At 45.1% G+C, this 22,987-nt stretch overlaps 1 protein-coding gene across 4 annotated transcripts in view; it reads left to right on the top strand.

The window, feature by feature from the left end:
• The first annotated feature begins 595 nt into the window (after positions 1-595).
• The window catches only part of LOC142589677 (cytochrome P450 3A9-like), a 45,786-nt gene continuing 23,394 nt past the window's right edge, over positions 596-22,987 (top strand). For all 4 annotated transcript variants that reach the window (XM_075701218.1, XM_075701217.1, XM_075701216.1 and 1 more), the window contains exons 1-9: positions 596-694; positions 6,665-6,761; positions 10,928-10,980; positions 11,489-11,585; positions 14,356-14,481; positions 17,748-18,000; positions 21,848-21,978; positions 22,615-22,726; positions 22,830-22,923. In XM_075701218.1, the coding sequence (XP_075557333.1) occupies positions 639-694; positions 6,665-6,761; positions 10,928-10,980; positions 11,489-11,585; positions 14,356-14,481; positions 17,748-18,000; positions 21,848-21,978; positions 22,615-22,726; positions 22,830-22,923 (1,019 nt within the window). In that variant the 5' untranslated portion in view covers positions 596-638. The remainder of the gene's footprint in view (positions 695-6,664; positions 6,762-10,927; positions 10,981-11,488; positions 11,586-14,355; positions 14,482-17,747; positions 18,001-21,847; positions 21,979-22,614; positions 22,727-22,829; positions 22,924-22,987) is intronic.

Raw genomic sequence — 22,987 nt, 5'->3', positions numbered from 1 at the left:
CGCGGCGGCTGAACGAGGCATGTAATCCTGGCAGTATCGTTTGCTTTAACACTGCTAAGGAAGAACTGCGTATCAAAATACAAACAGCTAACAACTCGGATTTTCGTAATGAATTAGCAGGATTATAACTATCTAGCCCGCGGAAATTCTCGATTTCTATCACGCAAACCAAAACTGCTGCAGTTTCCTTTGTATTTGATGGCATCGATATTTCAGACCCCAATTAAAGACAACACGGGCGGCACTTCCAACTGATTTAGTTTGGGCGGTGACCCAGAAATATTCCTGGGTCACCGCCCTAACTAAATCAGTTGGAAGTGGTACCCATGTTGTCTTTTATGTGTCTTCCTTTGTGTGTGTTTTAACCTGCGGCAAAAAAAAATGTCTTTTAGCAAGCACTAACCAGGCCAACAATCTGCTCTATTGTATTTGTTATACTCCACTCCTGAAACAGCTCTGAATATGGCTGCAGCATGTGTAAGTAGATGTACAGCATTCCAGGTCATCAAATAATGCAGCATGCTTTCAAAGCGCAGCAAAAGCCCAAAAAACCAAAAGCGCATTTGCTCATGACAGCTATCCGCTGCAGCCCCAGCGTCTGCGTCGTCAAACTGCCCAGAACGCCGGCATCGCAAGCCATGCTTGAAGCCGTACTTTTGAGCGTCATCGTCGCGCTTGCTGCATGGTTCGTTATGTAAGTACGGCTATACTGACATGTTTACCAGAAGTATATGTGGACAAAAGAAAACCGTACGCCGACCGCATAAAACTTTAAAAGGCAAGACGTTTTGGCTTGCATACGAAAACCGTGCTTGTAAACAAGACTCCCGCATGGAAGCCGAACTGTTCCTGCCTTTTAAAATTTATTTGCTCTGCGTACGTTGTAAGAAGCCCGACCATAATTAACAGACAGATTACTCTTCATGACGCCATTTCTCACTTCTTCTTTATTCGCCTCTTCTCCCCCAGCCCATTTATTGCGGATTCAGTCTTGCCATTCTTCTTCAACTGCATGAGCACGCCTCACCGCCCCTGCCCCCGCCCTTGTTTTAATCCCTCCTGGAATGCCAGTGAAAAGCGCTTGCTATAGAGGCTGATTTCTTGCACCTACATACCACACAGTCTTTTAGATATCTTGTTAGCTCGTTGTTTCGACAACAGAAAGTGGCCTCTGTGATTAAAACATAAATTCCCCAACCCTTTCCTCAATAGCACCAAGTTTACAACCCCTATTCTTGATATCGCTGTGTTTTGTTTTCTATCAAAGTTCCTTTTGAGTCTTTCACAGCAATTGATTTCGCTTTCGTCGTTTCTTCTTTCTTCTGTCATATGCAGCATTGCTTTATCTCCTATAGACGTGTCGGATGGTCAATAGGTTGGGTTCCCAGTAGCAGCAAAGAGCACTGTACATCCCAGAGCTGTCGAGTAGCATTAGTTATGATGAGTTACCGCCGCTTCAAGGCAGCACTTCCATCCACCTGAAAAGTCTGGATGCATATTTATATACTATTTGATGTCATAAATAGCTCGCTCAGCTAGCCCATTAGGTGCTGGGTGATATGAGCTGTGAATCTAACTCGACGTCGCTCGGCCCCTTCCTTAAGTTGATAGCTCCGAAAGGCAGGTCCATTGTCTGATACTAATGCTCTCGCGTTGTAAAACATTTTTCGACTAAAAATGGAGATCACACTGCCGGCGTCCTGCTTCCACGGTTCCTGTGCCGCCATCCTGGTGCACTCACTCACTCAAGAGGAATGCTTGCGTTTTCTTCACGCTCTCGTTTTTTTTTTCAGTTCAGCGAAGTCCATGTGTAAGACTTCAAATGGTGCGCTCGACTGCTTCGGTGACATAATCTGTTGAGTACGTTCATCAAACTACTTTTTCGACCTGGCATTAGTCACATCACTGCACGTAACTTTTCATGTATTCTTTCATGTGGAGCCATGTGAACCTGTTCGTCAGTTCCATGTATGTCCGCCAGAAACCAGCATGATTACCTGAACGGGAACTATTGTGGTAAAGGTCCAAAATTTTCGGAAGCACTGTGGGAGGTACTGCAATTCTACCTCTCTGTGTCTGTTGTGAAGGTTCAGTTCCTTCCCAAATTTTGGCGGCATCTATTGTTTCGTCAACAAATTTGACCCCTATTTTGTATATTGCGTCCTCATATTTCAAGAAGCTCCTGAATGGTGTTTCACTTCAAAGTCCAACAATTGAAGCTCGCTGACCCATCGTGCGACTTTTCCTTTCAGCTCTGCCATATTCAAAAGGTGAGTGAGCGCCTCATGATCTGTGTACAACTTCTATCTGCTACCTTCCATGTAGGAAAGGAAGTACCGAATAGCCTTTAGAACGGCTAGAGCTTCCTTCTCTGTCATCGTGTAGTTCACCTCCTCTTCGTTAAATGTGCATCTATGGTAGCCAAATACTCTTAGTGGCCGATGATTCGGCTGGCTTGCGGCTCGCTAGTATTGTATCACTCCCGTTCCGAAGTGTTAGGCATTTGTATTGAGCTCAAGTGGTAGAGCAAATTCTGGAAGTCTCAGGAATGGATGAGAGGAGATAACTCGTACCAGCTCTTCGTAGTCCACTTCGGAATCCCGGCCACGGTGGACGCATTTCGGTAAGGGCGAAATGCGAAAACACTCGTGTACTTAGATTTAAGTGCACATTAAAGAACCCCAGGTGGTCAAAATTTCCGAAGTCCTCCACTACGGCGTGCCTCATAATCAGGAAGTGGCTTTGGCACGTCAAACTCCATAGTTTAATCTTAATTTAGTCCACTTCGCACTCAGCCGTCTAACAGAATGGTATGCCTCTTTGTGTAAGCCAAGTCAGGCAACTAGTTTTTAGAGCATAGGCACGGATAAATGCTCTATGATATTCAGCCAACCCCAAGAACACACGAAGTGAGTGAACACCAAAAGGTCTCACGTCTTTTGCTACGCGTGACCCTGATTCTTCCGTTTGTATTCTTCGCAGTGGCATGCAGCACTTTGGCCAAGAAAGTTGCCTTGTTCTTAAAGAATTCACACTTCTGAAAATTTACCTATAAGTTCGTTTCCGAGAAAGCAGCGAGGAAATGAGCCTGGTGTTGTTCACGAAGACGCACGTTTTTAGAATACGCAATAATATTGGCCACGTAGACAACGCACAAGCGGCCCATGAACGGAACCAGAGCCATATACATCATTTTTTTTAAACCACCTGGGCGAGTGCTTCCATCCGTAGAAAGACAGTTGTATTCCTATATACCAAACACAATTATAACTGCCATATACTGCTTTTATTCCCTTGAAGTGGTACATGCCAAAAGCCTTTACAGTATGTCTATTCAGAAAACCAAGTGCATCGAACTGTGTCGTCAATATTTCCATCTTTTCTAGACATAGGCAATGGAAGGATCTGTGTCTGGTTTTCAATTGATCTGTAGTATGTGCAGAGTGGGAATTTTCTATCTTCATTGGGTGCTATTATTACCGGCGATGCGTATGGTGATGCTGACGGATGGATAATACGCGCGTCCAACATCTTCGCCAGCTCTTCTTTTAGTATTGCCTTCTTTTTTCTGGTGAGGTGGTAAGGTTTGTTCTGTACTACAGTTGTTACTACAGTAATTTGAAAGGGAACTTCAAACTTCGTAGTACCTGGAAGATAGCATCTGTAACAGTATAATTCAGGATATACGATAGGAATGTGATCTTCTTTGTTCACAATGCGGATTTCTTTCTGCTTTCCCAGAGGTTGCGGCTATGCGCTCCTTCGCTCACGGACACAGTGTCACCCCAGTGTATGTTAAGCTTGTGCAATTTAAGGCCTTCACGGGAGAGTAGAAAGTCATACTCAATGCCTTCTGTAACCAGTGTCAGTATTTCTGCAGTTGGTGACTACTACTTAAGTTTTAAGCGCATCCATTCGCAATGTTCCTTTTCACGCCCATCGTATTCTCGCACAACGACTCTTTTTCCTGTAAATATGTTCTCTGATTTGGCTCTGCTTCTTTTTACAATTGAGATTAAAACTCCACTGTCTGTACCAGCTCGCATTGTTTCACCGTTCCCGTCAAGTTATATATGGAATAAACTTGATGACAGAAGTTGGACAGTCTCATTTGTAGAGACATGTTTAGAATTTTCTTCTGCTTCTCCCTGCTCTTCAACTTGTCAGTCGGTCCGTTTCTGCACGGAGTGAGGGGTCTCGCGATGCTCGTGCCAAAGTTAGACGTGACGCCTTCCAACCCCGACGGACGCTTCTTATCCAAGCGATTCACGCTTGGCGTCCCAGAAAAATCTTGTGTAGCCTCGTAGCTTCGCTCAGTCCAGGAATGCGGAAGCAGTTTGAGTAACTCGAAGAGCGCTTCCAGCGTTTCCGGAGCTTTTGCTGGAACCTGTCGCTGCAAATCTCTAGTTAAGCCGTGGATATTAAGCGCAAGAAGATGACACCAACAGTCCTGGTTCAGGGAGGCGAAGAAGTCGCTGTTTGTCGAGAAAATACTCGAAAATGGAAGAGTGGTGCTTCATCCCACCGCTCAACCGGATTGTATTTAAATGTAACAAGCAAACTCTCCTTCCATTTAAACCCAGGCCAAGCTCTTGTTGCAAAAGTACAATTATCCCTGTTCATGATAAAATGTTGCCCTTGAATTTGCATTTGAAAGACCCAGAGAATATTTTTGTCAGGAAATGTTTCCGACCACTGATGCCTCTCACGGTTAACGACCAAAGTGTTACGTCTACACGTCGCAGCATGGCGCTCTCTTAAACAGCTGTTTGGTTACGAGAATTTATCCTGATGCTTTTTTTTCTCCTTTATAACATACGTAGGTCAGTAAGCAATATATTGACAAGCGCTTGGTGGCGCAAACCACCACCCCCTTCCCAAGGGGATGCTCATAGCATCCATCCATCCATCCGTTGAAGCGCCTGCTTGTTTGGTCAACGGAGAAATTTCCCCATAGGGATGACACATATTAAAGCACAGCAGTTTCGTGGTACCCTCTAAAAACGTTGACACCCTTTTGGGTGCATATCTGCCCCAAAACAATAATCGTCATCTGCCTTGCTTGCGTTTGCTTTCTTGAAAACGCCGCGCCCACTACTTTTTTGTCGCCAACGCTATGTCCTGCTGATAACGCGCATGCCGTTCGTTACTGGGAAGTACCGGGTTCGCAGCGTTAAAAAATGAAATGCGGACAAGCCAGATGATGTTTATTGTTGTGTGGCAAGATACGACTCAAAGGGTGTAAACATTTCTTAGAGTGTACAACTGCGCCTCGTGCTCCTTAGCCGTGCGATAGGCTAAGTTGTATTTTCCGATAGTTGGAGCCAACTAACCCATATATTATGTGATCATCTCTCATAGTTTCATTTGTTTTGCAAACCCGTTCAGCCAAAGGCTATGAGAAGTAATTCCATTAAATTTTAGAAGCAAGAATCCTGTATATATACTATCCGCCTTGCAGCAGACAAATTTGCGTGGATTTGTTGATAGAATTACTTTCATAATTCAAAATGGCATAATAAACATGCGAATATGTTTCTATTATTTCTTATACCGAAGATTTTCCATTGGTTCAGCTTACATGCTGAAGATGGTCGTCTTAAGAAGAAGAAAAAGTTTTTCAGCCAGCCCCCGCTTCAAACAAGCTTGCTATTAGGTCATGTGACTGCTGTGGGTGGAAAGTAAGGAATGGAAAAAGTTGATGCATCTCATAAAGTCGAGTAACACGAGCGCTCGGCTCTTGTTATCTTTCTAGTCTGTGTTAGTCATTGCACGGTGCAAGTCACATCTATATATGGGAAGTCACAGCTGGTTATATGTCACCGTATCTACAGTCGTGTTCTAACAATAGCAACAGCGCGAAAAGAGAGCAACACCACATAATGCGTGCGACCCGCGACAAGATGTGCTGATTCCGCGATTTCCGCTCAAGTCCCGGCAAGTGTGTCGTGTCATTGCCCCGAACGCCGGCATCGGAAGCCATGCTTGAAGTCCTACTTTTGAGCCTCATCGTCGGGCTTAGTGCATGGTTCATTGTTTAATTATGGCTGTCTTCACATGTTTACCAGAAGTATATCTTGACAAAAGAAAGACGTACACGGACCAAATAAAACATTAAAAAGCATGACGTTTCGGCTTCCATACGGGAGCTCCGTTCGTGAAAAAATATTTTATATGGAAGCCGAAACGTCTTGAGATTTAAAGTTTTATTTTGTTGATGCGCACCTTTCTTTTGTCATCGTTCATCCCGACCCAATAAGCTTCTGTCGAATTTTCTATTAAAATTATACCTCAGAATTCATGGCTCCACTAGAGCGGACAGCACTTGATATTCAACGTTAGGTGCATCCCTTACATAGAAAAGAAAAAATGTATTGCGGCTTTAAAACAATAACGTGTGATAGTTAACGCGCCTTTAAAGTAAGCATCACTATGACGAATAACTATCCCTTTGGTGAAGTTTTAGACTGAAATCATAGGGGATCAGATTAATCCACTTTTATGCTCCCTTCTGTTTGTGCAAATCTACTCTAGATATCTATTAATATCGAACTACTGCCTTTTTGGGTAAGTTTACTCGTCATGGTTTAAGCAGTAACCTTAAGAAAAAAATACATCAGTATCACATTTCCCGCACCATATGCTGTTGCATTTTTTTTTTCAGACAACGCAAGCGACGTTTCGCTTTCTTTAAAGACCTCGGAATCCCCGGACCTCCTCCAAGCTTTCTTTCAGGAAACCTCTCGGAGATAATACAGAAGGTAAAGCTTGCTTTACAAGGACGATATTTATAAATATACAGGTTAAAATATTTATATAACAGCGACATACCAATGCGTTTTAAAAAGGCTGACAATGTTCTTCAGCAGCATAAACACTTTGGCAATGGTGCTGTGCACAAATTACGTATTTGGTGCATGAAAACTGTTCACAAAACGTTCAACGCCACAAATATTCATTAATGGTAAGCCCCGTTAAACGGTGCATTAGAATTCAGTGCTCTTGAATTAAAACAGACAACATAAATAGAAACACAGACGATAAAGTGCTTCTATCAGACTGACGTGAGAGTGTGAACTATTCTTGCCACATGCTATTTACTCAATTAGCACATCAGCAAGGCTCAACCGAATATATGCAACCGTGCTACCTGTGCTCAGACTCGAGATTTGGTTGCCACCCAGAGACTACAACTACCTGCCAGTGTGCGCAATGGAGTTCTTCCCACATGGCCGTTTGTATTCACGTTTTCACTCCCCCTGCGTTCTTTTCTGATAAATCGCTTCATAGAAGGGCTTCGTCGCCGGTGATCGTGTTTCTGTTGTGTGTCTGTGGTAACTCTGCAACGCTCTATTCTAATAATTCTATTCAAACTAGCCCTAACAATAGCAATAAACACTGTCACAATACCAATCACTTCAAGTTCTTAATACCAGGATCACGATTTTACAATATCAGGAACGGCATAAAAATTCACACAATATTTGGAAAGTCGAATCTGGCTGGTTGGCACGGAAATAAAGATTAGCATTCATTGACTTCACCTAACTGTCCTTAAAGGCTATCGAAGCCACGACTACAATATTGTGATAGGGCTTGCTGCCTGCACTCCCGCTGACCTGATTCGACATTAAGGGCCTGGGAAATATAGCCAACAACACTAAACCAAGCATGGATGTCATGACGGAAAGAAATGTATGGGAACTGTGTTCAACAAGAGAAATGCGACGCTGTTACTAATCTAGGGGGGTAAAAGTGCTGGGGGGCATTGCATACATTTGTTTCACTAGTTTCACTACTCGCCGAAATGACAAGAAATTGTGTAGTTTCTTAGCAACCTGTGAGGTTTTCACCAAAATAACCAAATACAATTATTTATAAGTCTGCCATAATTCCTATCGTATGGCAATAGGGACATATTGATGCTCAAACAGAACTCACAAGCTATCTCACCATAATAAAAAAATTGAAGACTTCCCAATTGAAGCACTGAAACAAAACACCTCAATATGCCAACTTTGCTTAATAACGACACCTAGAAAGTATAATTCTCCTTCGAAAGAATGCTGTACTGCGCCACAATGCATGAAATTTCCTTGAATTTCAGTTTCCCGCTGTAATTTCCTTGTTATCTATTATTAGATTGAAACAACTTTATTGATTAAAGGGGAAAATTATCATTCACTCTAGTGCGGCATGAAGCTACAAAGATGCGCCGGGTTATGCAAATGTTTTACAGCGTAAGCTGTTGTACTTCCTACAGCCGTTTCCGTTGGCACTGTTGTGTGCAGCCGCCGCCTGCGGTTTCCGTCACAGCAATCACTGGGAATCAGAAAAAAACACTGACTTCCCGCCGGGGTCGAACCAGGCCCCGCCACGAGGGGGCCATCTGCTTTACCACTGATCCCCGCCAGCGCTTGTTAGCTTGTAGGGGACGCACTGCCCCATAAACGCGTTCCAGCACCCAAGGAGACAAGCGATGGGACAAGCGGGCCCCATAGCGTCGATATGTGGGCATATTGCAATGCAGTTGCATATTGTTACACCGCGTGCCAAGCCATGAAGCACATGCCTGGATAGCGGTACAAGTAGGTCGAGAAGGTTTGAGGAAGAAAAGAAAGATTAATGTGATCTATGAAAAATGCTAGACTGAAAAAAAAAAAACATGTAGAGCTGTATAAATCAAGCTGGCCAGGTGACTATGTCACTGCCCCATTTCAAAGGGGATACCAATAAATCACTATCATCATGATCATTAGCGTTGTATCGTGCCACTTGTCAAGCGATGTGCGATGCGCGCAACGTAGCGTTGATAATTTCGCACTTTGTACTGCAATTGCCTATTATTAATGGAGGTGGCACTTCATGTAACAGTTGCATATGTACTGCTACAAAGTACATATACAAGGTGCGTGGAAGAAAAATAAGCTTAAGGAGATCCATGCAAGAATGCTAGAATGAAAACATGTATAGCAGGTCTCATTAAATCAAGTAGGCTAGGTGACTGTGTGTCACTGTCTCGTGTCAAATTTAATGCCAGTAAATTGTCATGGTCATCATCATTAGCATCGTATCGTGCCCTTTTGACTCGATGTGTCATGCGCGCCGCGTAGCGTCTACACGTGCAAAATTTGCATTGCAGTAGTGGTGCATTCCCCCAGGCCTCGCGACATGTTGCAGTTGCATGTATCATGTGCACGGTGCATGTAGCTGGATCTGGTTAACTCAAGCAGGCTAGGTGACCATTTATCACTGCCACGTTTAAAAGGGGATGCAAATAAATCATCATCATCACCAACAACAGCATCGTATCGTGTTGCGGGTCAAGGGGTGGGGCAGATGCACCGCGTAGTCCGGATACCTGTGTTTTCCCTTCGGTACACGTCTAGGCGCTTCCTCGCAAGGCACAAACTATTGGTGGTGAAGCGAATCGTAGATCTACGCGCGTGGCTGTCACCAGGCAACGTCGGGCTCAGCATACCACTGTGCAGGGAGCAGCGCAAGCCGCAGCTCGCTGTCGACTCAGAGCAGCCAGTTCAGATCGTTCTGGCGAAAACGGCGAGATAAAACGTCGCCGCGACGACTCTATGGTTCGGGTGACTGTGCTACCTGTGCTGCGTAGGTCTGTGACCTTCTTTTCGGCTGCTAAACTTACTTTCTTAGAAACCCATACAGGTTTTCTTTGTATATATTCATCCTTCAGTTGGCTAGACGTTCATTTTCTCTTTCGTGAACTATCCTTCACCCTGCAGGCTTCTACAGAACTAGTTTGCAACGAAATCAATATAAAGAGATTGTGAAAGAGGAACTCGTCATTTCCGCAGGCAGGTCCCGACATTGCGGCTTGCGCAGATAAGTGCCAGCACAATTTTTCCGCTCTTGTGACATTGCATCATGCAAGTTCAACAAATTTGAACGAATACTTTTAGCTTTCCTGTTCTCATCATAGCCGCAATCCGTGTTGAAATTGGCATTACAAACTGTAGAGCCACATATGCTTCAAGGCTAATACGACCTTAGGAGACCTAAAGAAAACCTTAATCTTCCGCGAACACACTATTAGGAGCAACGGGACGCCGATGTGGCGAAGCAAGTCGTGTGTCAATGTTTAGTATTCTCTCTGTTGTCTGCAGAAAGTGAGATATAGATTTTCTGCGGCTTGCAAATCGTAATTTTAACGTGACAGTGTTAAGGGCTCCATGCCGCAGAAGATCCGGCGTCGGGGTCCGCTGTACCACGCCGACCGTCTTGTGAGAGAAAAACATGCCGAACCACGCACACAGAACCGCGCGGTTCCTCCATGTAGCGCAAATGCGTTACTGAAATAATTGAATTTCTCAAAGTAAAACCGTCTGAAAAATCGCTAAGTACGACTTACGCACGACCTACTGACATGATAGCGCCGGATTGTAATCTGAATATACGAGAAAACATCATTTGGGTTACGGGGAAACTCAAACACAAAGCCCCTTTCCAGCGTTTGTACCATTCATTGAGCGGCGCATCCTGTTCCTTGCAACACCGTGCAGATGGCACTCTACTACGCGCATCCACGTCCCACGCAAGAGGTCGCGTTTCTACCAGAAAGCTCACCTTCGGGCATAGTGTTCACCGCCAGCGTTTCCCGGTATAGATTAAGACTGCATAAACTAGCTGCCTGGAAGCGTGACAAGTGGTCAGGGATCTTTGAATGCTATCGCGTTCCACTCTTAAAGGCGAAGCTTAAGCATCCTTCAAATTTTCGCCTCGGCAGTCTGGTCCACACCACTAAAGGAAATCTATTAGGGATGTGCTATAGCATGCTGTCTTCTCATGTCATGCTAACTAACCTCATACAAACCTTTTATTACAATTGCCCTGTTTTTGCTAGGCGGCGAAATAAATTGTCCCTGTAATGGAGTAGTTTATTGTTGTTGCTTTCTTTTAGGGATCACTGACCACGTTCAAGGAATGGTTGGACAAATACGGAGACATTGTAGGGTACGTGCTCAGTCTTCTTTGTTTCTTTTCGGGAACGAATATAAAGAAATTTAAGCTAATAGGCTTGTGGCCCGCAGAGTAAATGAAAAGTCTGTGTTTTTGGCGCAATAATCTTATCTAGTTCGGAGGTGGTAGACATATTTTCCCTTGAATATTTAGAAGTCCGTTGCTGTTGTCCGCTGCAGTGATATCCGCTAAACAATTTATTAGCCTGTACTGCATAATCATGCTATCCTTAGCGATACCATGTTCCCGCTCTGCAGGTGCTGGAATCGGTCTAGTGATTCCTGTCGAATATTACCCTGAGGTCTGGTAAAATTTTCTTGCGAAACTTCCAAAAGTGATCTCTTGCGAGAGCGTTCACATAACCATACGAAAAGCACAAGACACACTTATCGGTTTCTCGAGCCACAATGCCTGTCTCTATATGACGTCATATTTCCAACTCGGTACCTTATATAGCAAATTCTTTACATGTAGCCTTGGTTTGTGGGTTGACTTTTTACAGCTTCTACAACGGGGCTCATCCGTTTATTATCGTGACTGATCCCGAACTAATCAAGAAGATCCAGATAAAAGATTTCAAAAATTTTACAAGCCGAGGAGTGAGTACAAATGTTCAACTTTAGTTCTGCTGTATTTTTCTCTTCAAGCCGCTTTTAGAAGATCCATGAAATTAGCCGTGTTTATTTGCAAACTCACACTAAAATTGTTACTTATCGCTTTAGCTCCTTAAATAAGCCTTAAAAATTATAATCAATGAGTGGTGTACAGAAAATGATTGGCCCTTGGCTTTGGATACGTTAGCGCTTTTGTATGCGGCAGTAAACGTTTCTGGATATGCTAGCTGCCGTAATCGGAAAGGTGCGGAAAATGTTCGAAGCAATCATGAGACATTCTAATGTTTCGTTGGATGTGGCAGTTTCTTTTCTTTCCAGCAGGTGCCACAGCACGAGATATCTTGCAAACGTGCAGGATAACTGCGAACATTAAGATAATGGGTAGACGCCTTTGAATATTTTATAAGCGTTATGGCGCCTTTCGGTCATCTCATGCAAAGTGCCGGCTGCCACGAGCGAAGTATAATGCAAAGCTGAAAATTTGGCGTACGATAAAAACCTACGCCTAAATTTGCAGCACGGAAACTTTCTTCAAATGACCCCATTTGGCAACCTAGATTTTTTTTTTTTTTTTGATTGAGTGACAATATGGTAAGAACGCGACTTAACGGCCTACACTGAACCCGGGAAAGTATACAAACAAACTTTGGCTTCAAAAAGAATGCCTCAATAGCTCATACGGAATCAAATTAAACTGTGTCGGCCAGTAGTTTGCCGAATCAAACATGCAGCACACGCTCTATCCCATCATCTCGAGCCGTGTCCTTAACTTAAAATTCACTCTTGCGTGTAATCATCCCGAATATAACAAAATAAAGAGTTAGCTTGTGCCTCTTATCGCCGGAGCCGATGGGCCACTTCACAGTTGCGTCTCAAAGGCGGCACTTCTTTTTCTTTTTACTCCTCTGAGAATTAGGGGACGCAGACTTTCATTTGAGTATTAAGCTATCTTCACTCCACTCCTTACATAGCAGACAATGCTGTGGGAGCTACGCAAGAAGTTCGGTCAAGAAAATGTATCACTCCGCGCGTTCCGTCCATGCTTCACTGCGCGCCAACAGCCTTTGCTCGCGCGAGCATGCAAGTGACGCTCTTGGCGGCGGGTCGCGAATAATAAACACAAAAAGAACAAAAATGAGAAGTGATCTAGAACAACATATTAGCAGCCGCACACGAAAGTGTGTTTGTTTCTAAGGATTAAAACTTGTTTCGTCCAATACTCAGCCGATAAATAAACGACAGTCGGCCGCAGTTGGGTAAAAAAACATCGAAATATATTCAAGTGCGAACGAAGCCATCGCAAGAAGTCTCCCTAGCTTCCATAGCGTTGACTGTTATGCATAGAAGTTCTCACCATAACACCTAGAGGGAAATCTGGCGCCACCGTGTGCTGGAGTTTCCTAAGGGGCGCTGTGCCGTCATGGGAATGAAGGCATATGTGTCTGCGAGGCTTGTGTTGGCTAATGTTGTAAGAGGCTTCGTCCAAAACGTGGATATGGCTACACAAATAACGCGTTCTTAAAGTAAAATCTTCATAAATAGTTTCCGCTCACGCATATTACATATTCCAGTGAAGTTTATACTCACCCACAATGAATAGCCAGGCGATGAAAAGCAAGAACAGACGACAAGCTGGTTCAGAGCGAGCGCGAATCTTGTCGTTTGTACTCCAACTTTAGCGGCCCGCTGATGCTTTTTATGTTTCATATAATTGGTCATGCAATAACAAGTTTTCATAGTTAAACAAAACATGTTTTTGTGTAATAATAAAGCAAAACAGCTTCTTACGTGTTCCTTTAGTAGAAAATTAATCATTGCGACAGACGAAAAGGTGCTTGCCTGTCGCTCCGAGAACGATGCCAATACGAAGTCACAATATACCGGCATTCCCATGCATACCACAGCACAGGAACACCACATTTCCCTCTAGGTAATATAGTGAGAAAATCTATGCTGCTATGTATGGAACGAAGTATAGGTATAAACCGGTGGAACATTCTGCAAGAGTCACCTCATGATACATGCGTCGGCCTTTTCTATTTACAATTACCAATTTTAGACCAATACAATGTAATGAGCCATTCCTTTAAATTTGGTTATCTTAGCTCCCGTGGTCTCACGGCAGTCTGACAGTGGTGACAACGCAGGCGCCACCTGCCTCGAAGAACCACCAATGGTCAAAGATGTAGAACACAATCGTCACATTCTCCCGGCATGGTTGGAGTTTCTTCTTAACGATTGGACAAACAAAGTTGTTATGAGTGTTTGAAAAGGCCTTCACATAAAGAAGCACCTGTGTATTGCTTTAAATAAAAATCAACATATGCAGAGAGCATAGGGATAGCCACTCCAGCTGGCATTGAAAATTCAGAAGGCCGCCTCAGAGAGCTACAGATCGGTAGCTCTACCACGTATTACTGCTGCGGCATTGATTCCTGCTTTACCTGGTGAATGCTTTAACATGCGTTAATTGGTGCCTGAAACTTCCTTCTACATATTGTATGCGGACTATACGGTGTGGTCATTTGATATAAATGTACCTTGTAAATATATTAAACTTTACGAATTTGTAATCGGCAAGGAGGCCTCCTTTCATTAGATTCATTTTAACATTTCTTTCTGCGTACATGCATTTGCGTGACTGTTTCCACGACATGTTAAGTAAGTATATCCTCTGGTTCATGGCTATATCATATCAAGTTTTTGAACAATTTGCATTGTTTCAAGGAATACGGTGGTGTCTGAACGCTTACAGATGATGTCAGGCTTCGCGCGGAGTCATCCGATTATCAGTCAAAGTATGGTGCATGCTGAGGGGGACCGTTGGAAGAAAATGCGCAGCCTCATCACGCCCGCCTTTACGACGAGCAACATGAAGAAGGTAGGAAGCGATACTGTTAGCTTGGTAGCAAAACACTCTACTAGTAGCACTCGGTGAAGCGGACACACGAAACATGGATCGAAAGTAGTCGACCAAGAGATTTCTCATGCTTCCCTGGGAAAGGCTCCTAATCAAAGCCTTGACTCCTGAGTGACGCTGCCCTTGTCTGTTGATCGCTTTGTCTCCATTTTCATGGGAATCCCAAGTCTACTGTTTTAATTTAGAGGAGACACAGACAAAACAAATTACTCAGTGCTGTTTATTGCTATATATATTTTTTTTTGTTCCATAAGAGATGCTTTTTTCTAACAGAATTTGTTATAAATCGCCTACGGCAGATAACGTAACAGTACTCCTTCCGTTTGTTTACTCGGAGCGGCGGATATTACTCGCATGAGAAATCGAAATGCATAATCATCTTATTAAGAAAATTTTAACTGATTAGCTTTTCTTTAATTATTTCATGGCACATTTTTTTGCAATTCACCAATTGTAGCCGCTTAGTTTGCAAGGCATATTACCTTAAATTATTCCTAGGGATCGCGCGGTAAGTGATTTACTGGTAAATGAAATTGTACTATTAGCCATAATCGATATTAGAAATTTCTGTTTGGTCTAAAAAACCCGCTAGATTGATTTACGGGACGTCACGCACGTTGCCGCTCACCATGTTTTTACCCAAACATGGTGGCCACAATGGCATCGGTGCACAATGCTCTCACACGTTCATTGCATTACTTTTTGAAAGTGGCACTTTCTCACCAGATTGTCACGTTTACTTGTATTTCGGTGAGCGCAAGACACATCTGTCGTGTTGTGGCATTCCTTTTTTTACACAGCGTCTCGACGTTGTATGGTGCCTTAGGATGCCAGCCACGATGACATGAAATCGAAACCATCGATCACAAAGGGATTTGCTAGCGCCATAACTCTTGTCTTGGAGCAGGGTCCTCGATACGGCATGCCTCTGTCTTTTCTGCAGTTCATAGACAATATCCGTGGAATACAGCATTGTTTCTACGCATGCGCTCTCAAAGGAGACAGGCTAAAAAACGTGACTGTCACAGAAGTGAGTGACAGGAATGGCGATGCAGTAAGGCACAACATTTGTGCAGCTGATGTTGCGTACTCCAGGGTAGCGTATCGTACTGCTGCCGAGTTGTAGCGACGCCCGCCTATCGAAGCTCGACCTACGTTACTATTGGGTAGCGGGGCGTTGTCGGTGGGCTGCAGGCATCCGGTACACCATGGCGACCAAGCAAGGACGAGATGAGTTCTAGTGCGAAACTTGCACGGTTTATTCAAAGGTTGGTGAAAGATGAAGAGAAGAGAATGAAGTGTAAAAAAGGTACATTTCGGAGCCCCTTAAATAGGCTCTCTACAATCGTGGGAGGGATCTTGCTTCCGTCGACGTCACGTGACAGTAGGGAGTCTGATTCGCGGAAAGAGGGCCCCGCCTCCGGTTATACCGAGCCTCTGGTTATAACGAGCCTCCGGTTATACCAAGCCTCCGGTTATATAAAGCCTCCGGCTATATAAAGCCTCTGGTTATACCAAGCCTCCGGTTATATAAAGCCTCCGGCTATATAAAGCCTCTGGTTATACGAAGCCTCCGGGAATTGTAGAAGCTTGTCCTCCTCTTTTGCGCGTTGCCGGTTCGCGGAAGTTCTCTTGTAGTGTTTGACAGTTCGAGGAAAGGGACTCTCTAAAGTGGCACACACACCGGGGCTTCCGCCAGACCGGCGGACACTCGAGTTGACCATGGCGAATTCGGTAGTCACACTTCGTTTCGACGACGCATGGTGGGCGAAAATACTTTTTGCACGGCGTGCTAGATGCCAACCGTAACACTGCCTAGTTAATGCCAGGACTCCATCGTTCCGTTCCTTAGCGTACGCTAGCAGATAAGTTCGAGCCACCTATGAGAAAGAAGGCACGTGAGTTCGGCCAGCCACTACATATACTGCACTACCTGCTTAAGAGTCAGTGCACGCTGAGCAACGATCGAAGCTGTATGTCTGGAATCGGCCAACTGTCTGATATAAGATGCCCCATTAGCAGGTGTAGTGCTCAGTCTTTGTTTTGCTGCACTTGCCCTTCTATCCTTATGTACCGTGTTGGCAAATATAAAGTCACAATACCCGCATGTTGGTCATTCAAGAACTTTACAGGGCTCCTAAAGCACTCTGAGCTGAAAAAGTTATTGTATACAGGCAGCTGTATATCAGTCTACAAGATACATAACGATGGTGCGAATCACAACCAACAAGTTTGTTTTGCACGGCTGCGAGCAGTTGCGCCCACCGTACCTTGAAAGGGGCCTGCAGGCGGCTCATACGTTTGTGCACGCTTTATTCGCGCCGCTCTTGCGTTGAAGTTATAGAACGCACGAAGGTAAATTCGCTCGCTGCTGCTGCCGCTCTTGCTCACACCAGCGCCAAGCCTTTTCCAGCGTGTCCATGTTGACCGAGTGTGACGTGTTCATGTTTGCTTGTGCGCACTGACACCATTATTATTATTTCAGTTAGTAAGCGAATATTCCAAGTTTATACGCCCGAGAAAACTACTATCCTTACTTCCTATAGCTGTGTACTAATTTGCTGTCGCAAACAGTGCTTCGCCATTCACGCGGGACTGCAACCTTTGGATCCTATACTCAAGGTATCTGTTACAAAGTAAAGAACTTCTCTCAGGACTCTACCAGACGGCTCGCTTACAGAATTTTCAGCTAAACAGTTAAAGGAACCTTCACAACTGCTTTTGGGCCATTGTACCACGTCCGGAGCGGCATGCTCCGTATCAAGTGTAGACCAGCTAACCAGCAGCTAATTGTTTTCAAACGCAGTTAGTAACGATTATAAAATGAAAAGTAGCTGCACATATCCCACAGGACAAGCTGAATTCTTCGCGCTGTTTCTTGGTCAGTAGCAAGTGATTTTTGCTTGTAACGTTGCGTTTTGCAAGCACCACCTTGGAGTTGACCTAGGAGTTCGCACGGTTGCTGCAAGAAAGCAGAGATGGTGGTCAAAGAACGCCGATGTTAGCGAGTTTCGTGTCGGCCGTGTGACCAGGGCTTCGATGATTAGCCATTCTTAACGACAGTCAGCGAACAGATCGTTACTATGTCGGACAGAGGATGTCAGATCTAGGGAGCACAGCTCTTCTGTCTTCCGTGTATTAGTTGCTGAAATTGGCATAAATCGCCAAAGAATTTTTTTATCCTTGTGCTTAGGAGGAGCGATCAAATGGCGGCCTTCTGCTTTCAGATGGCGAGCCTTATAGACGACAGCACAAATGAGTTGCTCGATGTCATCGAGACCCTGCGGCCGAAACACCAAGTCATCGAGTTTCGGCAGCTGTTCCAGAGGTTAACGGCAGACATCAACATGAGATCAGCGTTTGGTATAAAAGCTAATCTGCAGCGAAAAGATCGAGTGAACAGCTCTGCAGAGTCGCTGTTTCAGGAGAGCTTGAAAAGTTTTCAACAATTTCGTACTGCATGGATAAACTTCCTTACTGGTAAGTCCACAGATTTTGTACGTAACTTTGTTGAAACAGCATAATATACAAGTGTGAACAAATTCAATTGATGAGGAGTTAAAAGTAGTCCTGCAGAATTCACCTCAGAATGAGCATATGCTTTATTGCGATTATTACTGCAGCAATGCAGCGGCAAAGCGCACTATATATATATATATAAGAAAGACAGTTGGTTACCAGAATGTGCATAAAGTATCCCAAGAATGCTAATCTCGTCAATAGTAGACTTCACTTCACTTCACTTCACTTTTATTTTCCTTAAAGACCCCCTGAAATGGGGGTATTACATAAGGGGTGGGGTTTACAAATGTGCATTTTAATTGGTGGCCACATGAGTTCAGTAAAGAATATTAGTAATAAGCTTATCAGCAAACGTCGTTGAACAGGTGATTTCAGTTATGTGACCGGGCAGGCCGTTCCAGTCGCTTGATGATCGGCAAAAGAAGGACGCAGAGAAGGTTGTAGTTCGGCTGCGTGGACGGGTTACTTGCAAGGAATGCCCTGTACGCAGGGAATGGCGAGGGGGTGGGGCCAGCACATATGGTGCATGGTGGAGCGAACTGTAATAGAACTTGTGGAAGAGGATTAACGAATCAATGCGACGCCGGGATGATAGCGTGTTTAAGGCGGACTGTGCTTTAAGTAGTGATACGCTAGTGTTATAAGAATACGAAGAATCAATGAATCTTGCCGCCCGATTCTGAATTCTTTCAAGTGCATTTATAAGGTAAGTTTGATGTGGTGACCAGATGGGGGATGCGTATTCAATTTTCGGACGTACGAGCGTCTTGAATGCTAGTAGTTTGACGTGTTGCGGTGCATGACGCAGATGGCGTTTTAGGAATCCCAGTGTTTGGTTAGCAGATGCAGTAATGCGCGTTACATGAGCAGACCAGTCTAAGTCGTATGAAAGGGTATGAAAGACGCTCGCGATCGGCACCTGCCAGCGAGTGTTCCTCTGGCTGTGTATTACCCCTCCGCGAAGAAAGCAGACGACAGACACCGCGTGGGTTTCCACATTGCTGGAATTATGGAATACTCCCCACTTTTCACTGCGTTAAGCCTTCAGCTTGACCGATACAGTGCTTTGGCCACCTCTTGTATGTTGCACCTCATACTCAATTGGATACTGGAACGCAATGCCAAACTTTCTTTGCCTGTGCAATTTTTCCACTGCAGCTGCTGCTTTCTTGCAGGCTGTGACGGAGTGTAGGTTGATGACACGCATATTTTAGGTGGCCGGAGTACGGAAGATGGCAAACGAGAGGTCAAAAAGGATGCAGCGTTCTGTGTCTATGAGAACTGTCCGACGTGAGCTCTCTGAGCACATGCTCAATACTCTCTGGGACCCCCTGGTCATGGCCAGAATGCCCTCATGAGCTCTCTCGTTATCACGACAATGATGTCGGAACGGCTGTAAACACGCCTGGGATCTTCCCGAAAGCATTGCAGAAGCTGAAGCGCATATCTTTGTGCTCACCCGCAACAGTCCAAGAAGAAGGTAGAGAGAGAGAAGGAAAAGGAGCAGAGCCAACAGAGTAACAAAACAAGTGAACAACAGCTTTGCCACTCTTCGATCGTGGCAGCATGCACGCATGGGATGAGCGCAGAAAGGGGACAAGTGCCTTCAGAAAGAACGCATCGTTTATATTCTCATCACTCAAAGACACGCTACTACTAGACAAGGAACAGCTGCGGGCAAACTGGATAAATGTATATGCAAAGTACGCCAAGGTGCATTCCTGTTATTTTAATGCGGTTATCGTTCTTAAAGTATTTGGCGCCCTTTCCCGGGTCTGTCTGTCAGCCTGTCAGTCTGTCGGATAATTTTCACGTCAAATTGGTTCGTTGTGCAGTCAATATTCCAGTATGTAACGCATCGGCACACTGAGCAGACAAAACAGGTTTCAAAACCTACCATCGAACCAACTTTGGTATCTAGGTATGTAGTACTTGGTAGGGGCTTATTCTTCACTTAACTTCGTTGATGCACGTCTGAGTCACAGAGTATGTGTCATTAGTGATGTGGTGCTCTTCAGCGGGCCTTTCTGATGCCAACTTAGGCTACTGGTTATGTTTCCCTGTTCAATGAACCTCTTCGATACTAACTAGAATCACTGGGTATATGCCATAATGTCACTGCGCCACTTCAGTAACAAAACACTTAATGAAAAGCACCCGGAGTTGGGCCGACTTCAACATGTTTTATATACGTGTGAAGTCGACTCTCAGTATATATTCAGCCACACAACACGGGCGCACTTCGTCACTGGGGTGCTATATGGCAATGCATGTCCCGAGGGAATCGCAAAAAAGGAGCCCGTCTGCATAAACGCCTCACACATGACGCGTATCTACGGTTGCAATACGGTGGGCGGCCTCGGTACCTCAATGCGAATTGACGTCGATGTTCATCGTGACATGGATTCTGCCAAAAATTTTTACAGCGAAGCTGTTTACGGCAAGGGCAAGGCATTTGTCAGCGAGCAGAAACCCTTCCTCCATAAGACGAACGAGTAAGCGCAAAACCAAGAGTGAAGGCGCTAAAGAAACCACAGAGGGAAAGAGAATGTTCGTTTCTTTCCCATCGAAGCGCGGTTGTAGCGGCCACCCGTGTTTGAAACCACCCGTCTGTGACGTATTGCCTGTCCGATGAGGGGATAGATGCTCATTTTCCCTCCAGCGTTGCCCTGGCACGGCCGCGAGTCGTTCGTACTCCCGAGGAACAGCGAATGTACGAGGAAGGAGGCCTAGAGCAGAGGCAGTAATGTGACCGTCGATGTCGCGCCGACGACACACGGTGAGAGAACAAGGACGCGCTCCCACTGCCGAATGCAACCGTCGACGTCGGGCCGATCCGGCTACCCGGTAGAGAGAGAGAGAAACAACATTTATTCAGGGTTCAGTTATTGTGGTCGGAGCCCCTTTTTCAGGACACAATGGCAACCGCCACGTCGTGAGGCCTGCTGCATGAGCTCTATAGCAAGGGCCGAAGCTGCCCGGGTGGAAGAGCGTGCCCGCAACGCCCAGCGCAAAAGAAGGCGTCGACACGGCGACGACGCCGCTGATGGCCGTAACAATGATTTCGCCGGTGCCAACGCGAGGCTTCGGAGAGACTTTCTGGACCGTCAATTTGGATCGAGCTGCCGGGTGTGCGATGGACTATGCCTTGACAACGATCTCTCCGAAATCAATGCATTATGGTCCGAGGAATGACACGCCGCGCGATTCTTCTCGTAGCATGCGTGCGTGTGTTGCTGCAAAACATTTCCGGGTAACTCTGTGTTGTACGTGCAGTTGTACCGCCGTGATGCCCAACAGAGCTTCGCTGGTCAACCACCTTCACAGTGGGGAGTGGAGTTTCAATTTTTGAAAAGTAACACACCGTGTAAGTTAGTCCACGCGAATAACTGACACAGGGCGTGTCGTAGCAAAGCCGCATTAGAGCACGGCAGCGTCAAGGCGACTCTCCATGCAGAAGGGACTGTCCAGTAACTCAACACTTCACTCGAGATGCGATGCGCGATGTGAGCCACTGGCAGCGCGAGCTGCCTCATGTGTTACGAACAATGGTGCGCTAGCCCTCGAATTAGCGCGTCTCTCTTTGTGTTCTTTGTACTATGAAGGGAAACACATTAGATACACACAAGGGAATATTTACCTTCCCCTGACTGTTCTCGTATGCCGTCAACATTCTGGTCAATTATTGTCAATCATCATAAAGAGCAAACCAAGCTTCGCTTATATCAATTCTTGCAGCGCATGAAATCTCCGGGCGTTCTTTTCCTAAATTATTTTTTCAACTAGTGACCTTGTTTCCTTTCAGCGTGCTTTCCGGAGTTTGCCTCTTTGTGGACAACGTTCATATCGTACAGTTCGCGGCTCAACAAGACTGCCACAGACAAGATGTTTGATGAACTATCTCCTATCGTAGAATTCCGTCGTGGAAACCGGGAGGTAGGTCTTCTCAATCGCGCAGGCGCGATAGATATTTAAGTTGCTGACCCTTCTCCGCAAATACTTATGTTTAGCAATCTACTTGAGTTCTATGTCAATCCACTCGACTTTTATGTCGTCACGTTGTAAGCGAGATTTAGCCTGCATATAAATCTGTAATCCTGTCCCAAAAAATAATTATGCAGGCGATCACGCTGGGGACCTAATATTCAGCTTTCTCCGAGGTCTGTGAACTGGCAGCGTTGTTGCCAGTTCTCAGATATGCGCCTAATCCAAAGCCTGGCTTTGGCAACGACGAGCACGGTACCATAAAAGCTAAAATTAGGAGCTTTTAATAAACCCTGGTGTTGCGCTATCCAGCCTTCGCGTTTCATCTTCCCAGCTAAGATGGCAGGCAATGGAAACCGGGGCTGCTAGATTGAAATCTTACTCGCAATCGATAGCTGTGTGGCAGAGTCATTCAAGTATGATTGACGAGCAATGAGCGATGGTGCCAGCAATGTGTGGGAGTCCCCCAAGCCTAACACACCTGCGGTCGCAAAAGAGCGCCTCAAGCGCGATGACTATTGCATCTTATCTGCCGATGTCACTCTTATTAGAGTTTGTTCGTTGAATCGCCTCTTTATATCATTCCAGAACGATAGAAGCGATCTCCTGCAGCTTATGCTTAATGCAGAAGTTGAGGATGAAGCCTTCGTAGACGTGCATTCCCTCACGACGTCCGTTGATGCAGATAGTGCAGATGAAGGTAAAGTTAACAGCTGTCTGCTTCCCATACCGCATCTGATTATTGAATAAGTGGTTTATTCTTGAGAAACGACAACACATTTCGTCTCTCGTTTGTCTTTCAGAGAAGCAGCCTGTCAAAGCAAAGCACGGCGGGAAGAAATGCTTTCTAACAAATACGGAAATTTTGGCAAACGGCTTCATCTTCTTCGTAGCGGGGTGAGAATACGAAGGAAGCTAATAAGTATTTGCTAACTGTTCGGTAAAAATAATGCTGGTAAAT

Source organism: Dermacentor variabilis, chromosome 8 (assembly GCF_050947875.1).
Source record: "Dermacentor variabilis isolate Ectoservices chromosome 8, ASM5094787v1, whole genome shotgun sequence".
NCBI lineage: Eukaryota > Metazoa > Arthropoda > Arachnida > Ixodida > Ixodidae > Dermacentor > Dermacentor variabilis.
This window is presented reverse-complemented; position numbering and strand designations above follow the sequence as displayed.